Source organism: Trachinotus anak, unplaced genomic scaffold (genome assembly GCF_046630095.1).
Source record: "Trachinotus anak isolate AG129_WGS33_773 ecotype Australia unplaced genomic scaffold, CSIRO_AGI_Tana_v1 ptg000002l, whole genome shotgun sequence".
Classification (NCBI taxonomy): domain Eukaryota; kingdom Metazoa; phylum Chordata; class Actinopteri; order Carangiformes; family Carangidae; genus Trachinotus; species Trachinotus anak.
The window spans coordinates 24,926,406-24,939,169 of record NW_027273853.1 but is presented as its reverse complement, the minus strand read 5'-3'; the positions used below and the strand labels follow the sequence as shown (position 1 = coordinate 24,939,169).

The 12,764-nt window shown below is 40.4% G+C and overlaps 1 protein-coding gene across 1 annotated transcript; it reads left to right on the top strand.

The window, feature by feature from the left end:
* The first annotated feature begins 230 nt into the window (after nucleotides 1-230).
* pskh1 (protein serine kinase H1) lies at nucleotides 231-12,549 on the top strand. Its single transcript, XM_071457782.1, has 4 exons — nucleotides 231-986; nucleotides 1,675-2,503; nucleotides 3,981-4,904; nucleotides 8,521-12,549. Exons 2-4 carry the CDS (start codon nucleotides 2,435-2,437, stop codon nucleotides 8,836-8,838), a joined length of 1,311 nt encoding a protein of 436 aa, XP_071313883.1. The 5' UTR covers nucleotides 231-986; nucleotides 1,675-2,434; the 3' UTR covers nucleotides 8,839-12,549.
* Nucleotides 12,550-12,764: the final 215 nt, after the last annotated feature.

Sequence of the window (12,764 nt, the reverse complement as noted above, 5' to 3'; positions counted from 1 at the left end):
GGGTGACTTCACAAAACACGTTTAATGCTCATTATTCCCTATGTAGTCCAACACATAGTGAGTTCACCATTTTATAGCATTGTCTGAATGTACAGTGAGAATTGTAATACCCCATGTAGTTGGCTCATACTATCCCACAATGCATCATGAAATGTTCAGTAACCAAGTAATTTATACCGTCATGTGTTGAACTCGTGCTGAAACAAAGAAAAAAGGCGCAGAGAAAATGATCTAAAAATGTTTTTTCATTTCGCAGATGAGCTCACTGCATAGTCCACTATATAGAGCGCCCTAGATAGTGAGTGAATGAGTGAATGATTTTGGACACAACCTTGGACTCGAAGATGAATTGCTTAGAATTTAGTGGTCAAAGGTCAAAAGTCAAAGGTCAAAGGACCTCACAAACATGTCTTTGACAACAATTAACACGTGAATTATGACACAGTTTCACACAAATGTCTAATAAAAAATCAAAATGATGAATTTATGACATTTTATCTCCAAATGATCAAAAGTCAACTTCACTTAACAGCAGCCAAGATTTTTCAGTACGCGTTTTATTTTGAAAATGTAAACCGGAAAGCGTGTGTCGCATTATTTGGCTTCACACCCCTGTGGCCATGGGAAGGTGGTCCTGATCGAAAAACACCGTCCAGAAAAGCGACCGATAGGGGTACTTTTGCATGTTTTTTTTTTTTTTTTTTTTGTATAGTGACTTCAGACTTTAAAACATCTCCCAAACAAACCATGAAATTCCCGGAATTGACATTAAAAAAAAAAAAAAAATGATGCCAACAAAGAAAGCGGTGGATTTGACTGGTTTGTCCTCGGGAATAAAGTTTGGAAAGGAGGAGGTGAAAATGGAGAGCTCAGCTGAGTGAGAGTGGGGTGAGGAGGCTGGGTTTGGCAAAGCTGGGAGTCCTGCCCTGCTGCTAGCATGCTAGTTAGCATGCTCAGACACATCGCTATCTCGGATAAGTTATGAGGTGAGAATGAAAGTTATTTTTACACTTCTAATGTCGGGGATAGTTGTGAAAGTTTTTGTAGACTGTCCTGCTGTTGCCCTCTATTGTCGAATTAAAGCGGTCAAATGTGTTTTTGGCTACAGAAAAAAACATTGTCATGAGTAGGGCCTGGCCATTTTTAACCTTAATACAGTTGTACTGTAAGTTTCTTATATACAATTACTTTGTCATGGTTTCTTATCATCTATAATACTTTCTATTGTATTTTGAGGGATGTTTAGAGTCGATTTGCTGTAATCATATCTGACAAAGTAAAGTAAGCTGATGAATATTTAGTACTGAATAATTCTATAATTATATCAAGCAGTAATATGTAAGTGGCCATCTGTGACAGTAATTTCTTACAATGCCAAAGCATCCCCTTGTTTTCTTGGCTATTTCAAAACATGTGTGGTTAGCTGTGATCATATTTAAACTGTAAGTGTCTCATCACACAACTTTTATGCAAAACTTGTGTGTAAAATAAGTGTTAAATTGATAAATCTCTTTAGATCAGTTGCTTGCCGTGGCTTCTCTGTAACTTTAAGATTAAAAGGCAGTTCCTGTCATTTCTGCATCCAGCATATATGCAGACATTGTGCCCATGTAGTTGATGAGCCTAACCATGAGCACATTAGTTTCATGTTTCTTTCTGTGTTCTGCATTTCAGCCTTCCCTCTGCTGTTATCCAGCCTGTGTTTCTCCAGGGGAGCTGCTTTATCTGTGGCAAGACTGCTGCTGACACCGCGGCTTCTCCCAATGGATTCAAGCATAGTTGATGATATTATTTTTTGTGGAAGCTCTGCATGAATCCTGAAGATGACGTTGCATTTCTCCTAAAGGCAACCCCACTAAAAACCTGGTTTAAAGAGCCTCGGGACCCCGGGCGCAACACTCCCTCCCCCCTTGATCAATCATTTTTGTGCAGCGAGCATCAATTCTAACTCTGCTCACGCGGTCTTCTCCACAACATTCAACATTTTACACCCTCCGAGATGGGGCCCTGCTAGCTTCTTCAAGGGGATCGAGGTACCCCCTGCCTGCTGACAGTGCTGCCTGTGCTGTGTGTTTACAAGACTCATCAGCACAGGTTTATAAAAGCATACTGTAAGGAAAAGACAGCTGATGATAAAGTACTTGCTGGTGGAGTCGAGACATACAACGTGCTTGCCAAAATGCATTCATGAACCCTTCGACTCTTAAACTGGACTTAAGTGGATGTGCTGTTTGTATTCATGAACTGTGACTGCTGATGCCAGCTCATTGGGCCTTGAGTGGGTGTAATCAGCTTTATTCGTGAACCTTCTGTCTCCGTCTGGGTATAGCCTGGGTGTTGGATGCCCTGAGTGTGTTGAATCAGCTGTTGCTGTGATGAGGCAGGGCTCCTGGTGGCCTGTGTGGCTGGCTGGGCAGTGGCCCAAGGTGATGTGATGGGGTGCAGGAACAGTAAGGTCCTCCCTGAGCCTCCAGGGGATGTTCAGTTGGACCTGGTCAAAAAGGTCAGTAAAAGACAATTTTAAACTACTATTAATGATTTCAGTAATGTTACCAGAGTGAATTTCCTAAGGCCCCAGGCTACTTCTTCAAATGTTTTGTTTTGTAAGACCAAAAGTTCAAAATTCAAAGATGTAACATTTCCAGCTGATATAAAACAGAGAAAAGTGGCAAATTCTCAATTTGGAGAAGCTCAAGTCAGAAAATGTTCATTGTTTTTGCCTGAAGGAATAATTAAAGAAATTAATGGATTTTCAACATAGTCGACGATTTTACGATTGGAATTAGATTAGAATTGTGACATCAACTATTCTGATTCAATTCAGTTTTATTTATATAGCGCCGAATCATAACAGAAGTTATCTCATGCCACTTATCATGTAGAGCAAGTCTAGATGGTAGGTTTACAATATTATTTACAGACACCCATCATTTCCGTGTGAGCAAACACTTAGTAACAGAAACAAAACTGTGAAAACCTTGATGGCTTTTTTTTTTTTTTTTTTTTTACAGAATCATTAGGTGTGATTTGTGACAGCTGGTGCAGGCTATGTGTTGCTTGCCCATGATAAAATGTACAATTCCTTACACGGGAGCTGAAACCACAAATGTTTTGATAACCAATCCATCTTTCAAGTGAGAACACCGGAAATGTTCTGGTTCCAGCTTCTTTTAATTTGGATATTTGCTGGTTTTCTGAGTCCTCTGTGATATGTACCAGTCATAGACACTTCATCAATAGCAATAAGAAAATTGTTTGATACAAAAACGATAGTTCAGCGGTTGCATGAACACAAGTGTGCTCCCTCCCTGGCTCATAAAAAGCCAATCATATCCATTGATATCGGAGCGTGCTGTGAATGACACGCAACCAGCCAATCATTGACCAGGGGTATTGTGCAGGGCATAAACAACAATAGAAGTGTGGAGTGAGAAAATGATGAATTGACCTGAACATTTTTGGACTGTTGGTCAGACAAAACAAGACATCTGAATAGAGTTATCTTTTGCTCTGGGAAATTGGGACAGCCATTTTTTACTATTTACTCAGTGAATCAAGAAAATACATACATAAGTTGTTAATAAAGATAATTGTTTCAACCCTACTGCAAAAATCAAAATCCACTAGCTGAGGTGTGTTGTGTATTTCAACCATGTTTTTCAGTCGTCCGGCTCATATGAGACTGACAGAACAGATGTGCTCCTAGCTGAACATGACCCACGGTGTATTTACATGCTTCATCTTCAGTGTATTGCTTGTCTACTACAGTGATTGTGTGTTGGTGGCACTGATTAATACACCAGCTGTGCAGACGCACACAGCACCTGATGCTCTCCTAACATCTAACATGCTGCTCATGCTACACCTCCTGCATAGACACTGTGATCAATTTATTGAATCTTTTCCCCACAGAAAATTCTTGCTGCTTACTCTGATTTCTAATTTCCTTCTGTGATGAACTGTGTTGATGTATTTTTCAGGTCGATCCTCTCCAACCCCCCCAGACAGATATCTTTAAGCACTTCATACGAGGGGATGGCACTGGAAGCAAGATGGGCGGGGCTGGTGGAGGGGCCGGTGACAAGGCTGACGCCACCTCCCCATATCAGGCCCAGGCACAAGCTGCCACTCCCACCGCTTCCGCCCAGCCACCCAAGGACCCATCCGAACTGTCGGACCCTCAGCAGAAGAAGGTGGCAAAATATCGAGCCAAGTTTGATCCCCGGGTCACGGCCAAATATGACATCAAAGCTCTGATAGGGCGAGGGAGTTTTAGCCGGGTTGTTCGTGTGGAACACAAGAGCACGCGGCAGCCGTACGCCATCAAGATGATCGAGACCCGTTACCGAGAGGGGAGGGAGGTATGCGAGTCGGAGCTCTGTGTTCTCCGACGCGTCCGTCATACCAACATAATCCAGCTGATGGAGGTCTTTGAGACGGCAGAACGCGTCTACATGGTCATGGAGCTCGCCACTGGAGGAGAGCTCTTTGACCGGATCATCGCTCGTGGCTCCTTCACGGAGCGGGATGCCACCCGAGTGCTGCAGATGGTGCTGGATGGTGTCAAGTATCTCCACACCTTGGGGATCACTCACCGAGATCTCAAGCCGGAGAACCTGCTCTACTACCACCCCGGGGCCGATTCCAAGATCATCATCACCGACTTTGGTTTGGCCAGCAGCAGGAAGAAGGGAGACGAGTGTCTGATGAAGACCACCTGCGGCACACCAGAGTACATCGCACCTGAGATCCTGGTGAGGAAGCCCTATACTAACGCGGTGGACATGTGGGCGCTGGGCGTGATATCATACATCCTGCTGAGTGGAACCATGCCCTTTGAGGACGACAACCGCATGAGGCTCTACCGACAGATCCTCAAGGGGAAGTACAGCTTCTCCGGAGAGGTGAGGCGTTCGATCTGTGTCAAACTTCTCTCTCTCTCTCTCTCTCTCTCTCTCTCTCTCTCTCTCTCTCTCTCTCTCTCTCTCTCTCTCTCTCTCTCTCTCTCTCTCTCTCTCTCTCTCTCTCTCTCTCTCTCTCTCTCTCTCTCTCTCTCTCACACACATACACACGTATCCTCTCCAGCAGACTTCACCCATATTTGGACTACATTCCTCACACCGCATGAGGCTTTGTCAACAGATTTCCAAGAAGTTCAGCTTTTCTCGTGCGGTGACATGGTTTTAACACAGACACACACTTTTTCACACAACTGAACTCCTCGTTTCTCAGTCCATGTCCATTTCTATCTTCTGTACCTTCTACCATCACTGGCTTTCATTTGTTTGTTCTGTCTTAAGTCAACAAGCCCTCCCTCCGTGTGTACCCAATAATTTATGCTGTATCTGTGTATGTAGTTGGAAGAATGCTGAGTTGCCTGTTCCTTTGTTTCATAGCGTGGGATGTTTATGTTGCCAGTGAGCTTTACAAAAGAGGCCCTCGGTTAATGTTTGCCCCACGTACAGCTACTCCAGCACAAATAATAGCTGAGTGGTTTTGTACTAAGGGGCAGTTGAATCATCTCAGTTTTTATGCGTCCATACCATTGACAGCCGGAGGCATTGTGTGTTTTTGTGTTGTGTTTTTATCTGTCCCATCCCCGTTAACATGATCTGAATAACGCCTTGAGGGAATTAATTCAATTTTGGCATAAACGTTCACTTGGACACCAGGATGAACTTATTAGATTTTGGTGGTCAAAGGTCAAAGGTCACTGTGACCTCACAGGCCATAACTCAAGAGCTCATATGTTAACAACACTGATGTAACCTGCAACTTCACTGGAGCATAAAACCGCAAGGTTGTAATTATAGCTTAGCGATGAGTCCAGGTTTGAACTTCTCAACTGTCTGCCAAGTAAGATAAGGTCAGATCTGACGCATTTAATTACTGAAATCACTTCCATGGAACCTGTATTTTAGCTGACGTTTGCAAATAGTAAGGCAGGGCTGCAGGATGAAAATGATCTGTGCCTAGGGAGTTGTTTTTGAGATAAAGAGAACTCATTGAAACTTACTGTTGTGCATTTTCAGGATTAGTTAGGTTTAGTTGTCACATAAAAGATTTTAAAAAACTGACAATTTTCACATGGAGCAAAAGCAGAGAAATTTTTATTCTGTGACACAGGTACAGATTATTCGTGTAAAGATTATCTATCATATTTTTATCCAAAAAGAAAGGGAGAGAAGGTAAAATTATGGCTTGTATTAACAAGACTGCAAGGTGACATTGCAGCTCACAAGGACACCTACAATCCAAGTCAAAGAAACAGGCCAAGCCACTGCAGTAGAGCTGCGGGGAGCTGAAGAGTCAGGTGATAATTCTGTGTGGGTCCATCACTGTGGCCGTCCACTTTTACATTTTCACTATAATAATAGTTATTATAGCAGCTTCAAAGGTGCCCTGTCAGGGTTAGGTGCTGTCTGGGTTCAGGGGGGTGATGGTGGTTGGGTGGGTTGAAATTATATGATGTAAGATTTCCCCCACCTGCCAAATCACACTTTAACCTCTAATTATATCTTCCCTCTATCTGCTATCGTTGTTGTTAACATCCACAAGAATTACGTCTTAACAAAAAAGTTTATACTTAATTTAAGTTAAAGGAAGAGCTTGAAATTTTGGGAAATACATTTATTTGAGATAATAAATAAACCATGTTTGCATTCAATGTTTCTCACCTGAATGCATTGTGTACATCCTCAAGGTCCAATGTTGAATGCATTTTAAGAAATAGTTTAGAGGTAATATTTGATAATATGCTTTGTTTGGGGCATTCAGTGGTGAAGTGGTTATGACACATACCACATAAGTGCAATATGTCTGGCAGGGGACCTTTGTTGCAGGTCTCATCCCTGTGTTTCCTGTCTTTAATTTTACTGTTGCAAATATGGCATAAACATAGTATTTAAAAATATGTGCTGTGTTACGCTGTGATGGTTGTGCAGTCATAACTGAGGACCAGAACTATTCATTTCATAGAGGGGTAACTTCATCTCCCTGGGTCAGATGCAATATGAGAACTCTTATTATGTCACAATGGATGGCAGGGAGTCCTGTGATGTTTTAGTCTAGTTTAAGAAAATCCTGTCCCGCGGGTATATGAGAGTAGGAGCTGAGGTGGAACAGACTTGACTGCATTTCCCTCGGGGACACATGTCTTTACAGCTGTGATAAATAACGTTCACATTTACAGCTGTGGCCCGAGAATGAATCACAGCCTGGACATTGTTGTCGGTGGGGGAGGAATGTATGTGTGAGAGTCATATATGTGTCATGTATCTTTTTAGCCAGCACTGTTGATTTACCTGCTGTGTGAAGAAGGGGGAGGGGGTTGGTTTTCTACCGGGAGACTGAATACACAGCTGGTTGCCAAGCAGGACATCATGTAGGACACACCGTAGTGTGTGTGTGTTTATGTGTTTGTGTGTTTGTGTGTATAAAGGCATGCAGCATTGATATTCCTCATTTCTGTCTAAGTAGGGAGTAGAGTTTGAGTCACTACCAGTCATTATACTGAATAGAGTCCATGTCTCAGACAAAGGCTGCAGCAGCTGTCAGATGTCACATAAGCTTTAAAGGACATTTTATTTTACATTAGATCTTGTGGGATCATGACATTCTGTTCAGTCAAAATATAATGCAAGGATTCAAGCAGAGGCGCACTGCTGAGTCTGACAATATTAAAAGACCAAGAGGACACTGTGTGTAAGTTAACCAAACACCTAACATGGTCAAAATCTCCTTTCCAGTTGAAAGCTCAGTATTACTGTCAGCCTCATATTGTTCTGCTGCCCTCTTGTGTCTAGTGGACAGAATTCACCATACATTTTCAACTATTGTTTGAAGTCCCCCTCGACTCAAAGATGTTTTGTAATGTGGAAGCTTGACACCTGCAGATCACACACATGGAAAACAGACGTTTAGGTGAAGTAAGAGACATCTTATGCTCAGCTGTTAAAGATTTGAAATAAACAATATTTGCATTTTCATAGATTCCACATTATTTTAAAGAGGGAGAAAGGAGTAGATGTATACAGACTTTTTGAAAATTTTCTGTGGAAAAACATCGGATACAAATTATTATTCAAAGCAGAGTCTTTTTTCTACATCTTGCGATACAGCGTGCCTTGAGGGCATCTTCAGAAAATATTCAGGAAACATCCTACACTATAAAAATTGTTCTCATATTTTCTGCTGTATTCATCTGTTCTCTTCTCACTGTCAAACATAAAAAGTTTCTCTTATTTTCTCATTATTACTCTTTCACATTCCTCATGTATTGTCAGTTTCGACAATTTGACTTTTCATAGCAACTTAACATTAATCAATTTACATTAAACAACAAATAACATTAAAAATTTCTCTTTTTGATAATTATTACAATGTGATGCAGCAATTAGAAACAAGATTATTTACACCTGTACAACATGGCTCTTGAACCCCTGGTTACAGCACTGACTGATTTCCGTGTACTCACTTTGTTAATTACAGTCTTGTCTCACATCTGTCTCCCCTCTATAGCCGTGGCCAAGTGTGTCCAACCTGGCCAAAGACTTTGTGGAACGAATTCTAACAGTGGACCCCAGCGAGCGGCTCACAGCCGGCCAGGCCCTCAAGCACCCCTGGATCGTCAGCATGGCCGCATCTTCCTCCATGAAGAACCTACAGCGCTGTATATCTCAGAACCTCCTGAAGCGGGCGTCTTCACGGTGCCACAGCACCAAGTCAGCTCAGTCCACGCGCTCCAGCCGCTCCACCAAATCCAACAAAGCTCGGCGGGTGCGAGAGAAGGAGCTGCGCGAGTTGAACCGTCGCTATCAGCAGCAGTACAATGGTTGAAACGGGGACCGTGACATCCAATGACTGTAGCGGCCCTTATACTTTAAGGGAAACAGCACTACAATGACTGAACTTTTACAATGACTACCACCATTCTAAGATGCTGCCAGTGTTAAAGGCCAAAATGGCCCAAATCATTGCCTTAAAAAAAAAAAGGGCAATAACTTGACGAAATCAGCGGCTACAAGCAAAAGTAAAAATAAGGATGAAAAGTAACTGCTTCCAGTTGAGACTGTAGAAGAAGTCAAAAATGATTCCTGATCCATAAAGACTGAAATCAATGAATTCCTATGGCATTGTGTCTCCTGATGAGAACACAGAAGGACACACTAGTAAAGTGTTGTACTGCAACGGTTACATCATCTCTCCATCCATTCCTTCACCTTTTCTTTGGTAGGATGGTGCCTTCCACTACTTTCATTTTGTCTTTCAATTCCTGTGTCTCTACATATTTATTTATTATTGTTGACATGATTATTAGTCTCCATTCAAATGGTCACTGGATAATGACCTTCCACGAGGATCTGTTGAACAGAGTTCTGGGTACTGAAGTTTCTAAGAAGAATGGGATACTTTTAGAAGTGGGGAAACCAAATTCCCCTCACTCATTCCTGATTGAAAATTGCTGTGAATTTATTGTTGTACTAATTGTGCAGACCTTGTCTTAAGATATGGGTGATGGAAACACACTGCCACATAACCACACCCTTAAAGGCCAAAATGAAGGCATATTTGTTACTAGTCAACTGTAAGCATATCTAATCTTGCAATTATTGCTCTCTTAATATCATTGTTCTAAAGCTGTCAAAAGATTGTGAAGCTGTTTTCTGTCAGTGTTTAATCTTAAATGTATTGTATTAGATAATAGGCAACACAGCCCCACTCCGAATTATTTTACTTCACTCATGAAGTATCGGCTCTGAGCCTGTCCTGTTGTATTACAGTATTGAATCATTAGACTTGATTATGGTATGTGGCCTTTGCAGTATTCAGTGTTGGTTACAATAAGAATGACGCTTGTTCTTAGAGCAGCAATAAAGGCCAAAGCTTAGTTATAGAGAGCTACTGCTGTCGGTTGAACCAGCTCTTTGTAAGTTCAAAGTGTGTAAACTTCTTTGGGAGTTACACATTATAAAATTAAAATGGGTTGTGCCACATAAACTAATTCTTACATAGAGATTTGTTGTTAGTAAATATTTACACACACTGTAAAAGATCAAGAAATCTGACCTGACACTTCATGAAATGCTTTTTAATTATGATGGTAACTGGAGAGACTTTTAATCACATTTCATAAAAATAACACAGTTTACATTACAAAATGTCGCAAAAACAATACACTAGGTGACCTAACAGTATTAGCCTAGTTAGCATGACCAGATCTTTCCCACTAGTTCAAAACTGTATGTATACGCCTGAACCTGAAACTATTTTTCTGTGTATACATGTATAAATAAAACAAAGTTATACCTACATTTAAAAATATTGGCTGATAAGTTAAAGGTCATTTTCACACTCTAAAACACTTAATTTTGCAGTGTTACATTTGCATACGTGATGCTAGCAATTGACGTAACACTCAACTAATGTATTAGTTTAAATGGTGCAACCCGATCACTGGTTTGACATTGGCTTGTTGATGCTTACACTTAAGAAGGACTTTACTCATATTCATGGATTTATGGATAGCTGGTACAACCTAATCCTGAGGACCTGCCATCTTTTTTAGCTAGCCTCTGTTCCCATCTGTCTCAGCCCTGGCATACTGTCAAAGTTATTGTAAAATTTGATTTTTTTTTTCTTTGTTAAAATGACAAAGTGTTTGAATTTTACTAGCCAGTGTAAGAGATAGTAGATACCCATGTTGCACATAATATGGAGAGGAAACCCCGGAGACATGAAGACTTTCAGTAAGATTAACCCATTTATTCGTAGAAGTCACAGTGCTACAAGCAATGCAAGCTTCCAAGGAGCAGCGAGGACTTTGGTTTTCAATAATTTGACAGAGCCTGGGGTTGAGGGATAGCTCAGTTTCTTCAGCTTTCAGTGGTTGTTTGTACAGTAACTTTGTACTTTGTTGTTTCTGGATTGTCCTAAATTTCTATCCTATACTCAAGACCAAAATGAAGGAAATCACAGAAGATAATGAGGAGCATTTAGCAGTCAATCAAGTGGCAAACTACATAGCAACTACGTAGTTTTATGCATATGGCTTTTTTTTGTTTGGAATGATAATTTTTTTGTCTTTAAGTGCACTTAATTCAGTATTAATTCCAATCAGTTCTACCTTTTGAGTCTGAATCGGAACCAGTGCATACCTATTGTGTTGTTAGTAGGCATCCTCACATGATAAGGTAAGAGCACTGCTCTGAAATGGGGCTTGATTAGTAATTTTAGTTTTTGTAGTATTTTGGAAAGTTGAATTTTAAGATTTTTTTTTTAACAGTGGGATGTGACTACAAGTAAAGGTTCATGATTGATTACAAATGATTCTCAGACATTTCTTGCATCTAATGATCCTCACTCTCACATTCGTCAGAAAATGTGATATTAAGTTTTTTTGCCCAGAAGTAACACAACTCAAAGATTCAGGAAAATGTGTGGGTCTCGTTTTCCTTTTTTACTTTTATCTGCCAAAGCACTTCATGTACAAAGTTTAATTGAGTTTTGTTTATTGGACCTGTTCACTGTGTTTTCATGTATTTGTCCCTTCAGAAGACTCCCAGAGTAAATCAGATGCTACAGTGTTGTCTTTTCTTCTTTATATGAGTATTTCGCTGTGGGCTGCCCCAGAGTCATAAAGTGTGCTGTTGTTGTGAACTTTTTAACACATACTGGAAACCTAACCGAGCCATGTCAGCTGACCTCAGTTTTTCCTTTCTTTTTGTCTTTTGGCCTTCACTTGTTCCAGGATGCTCTGTCATCTTTCTGATGCTATTCTTTCATTTCTCCTTGATGTAAATGTACCTTTTGAACTGTTATTTTCTTTGTCCCACTGCTGTCATCTGATCTGATATCTCACCTCTTGGTGGGAGTAAATTGCTTATATCTTAAAGACTATAATTATATCTGGTATCAGTACACTCATATTCTTACACAAAAAATGTGTCTTTTTAATATCAAATGCAAATGTAGGCTTGAAAAGGTGCATTTAAAAATCTGTAGTGTTCTTCACAGAGAAAATACTTGTGGTGGTCATATTTAAAGACAGATTTTGGGTGAAGTATCACTTAAAAGTGTCATACTTTCTACAACATTAAGTACAATGAGGTAGCTTTAATTCTGGTCGTTAGATCTTCTAGAGCATAGCATCTTTGTGAAATAAAGATTTTTAACCTGTTTTGAAATGTCAGACATAAGAATCACCGTCACAAATTAATCATTTGGACTCAAAGGAATTGCAGTGGTTGAATTAGTCTGCACAATTGTTGAGTTCCTTGTTGTATGCAATGTTCCATGAAAAACCAAATCAGTTCATCAGCAGTTTTGCAGAATGTCAGCACATTTTCGTTTGATGTTTTTATACATATATGTGTGATTTTATATAAATGCTGTCCGAAATGAAGTAGCCAACTCAACACTGTTACCTGCAGACAGTTGTTCATCTTTTGTTACTGTGTCAAAATGAATAACACTTTGATTCTTCTACCATTAACTTTTTTATTTTTTTAAACAGTGAGTTGTATGTGCCAATAAAACACCCAAACCTGACTTGCTAGATTGCATTTGGAGTTTCACACTGTTCTAAAAGAAGGCACGTTGGTGAGTGAGCCAACAGATCCAAGAATTCATGTGGTAGTTAATGAGTCCAGGGCAAGACAGCACATTCTTTTGCACTGGTTTATTTTTAGGTTTGTTGGTTTACTATCTTTCATCCACTTTCACTACACATTTTCACTGGAAGCTGGACTTTTAATTTAGCATTA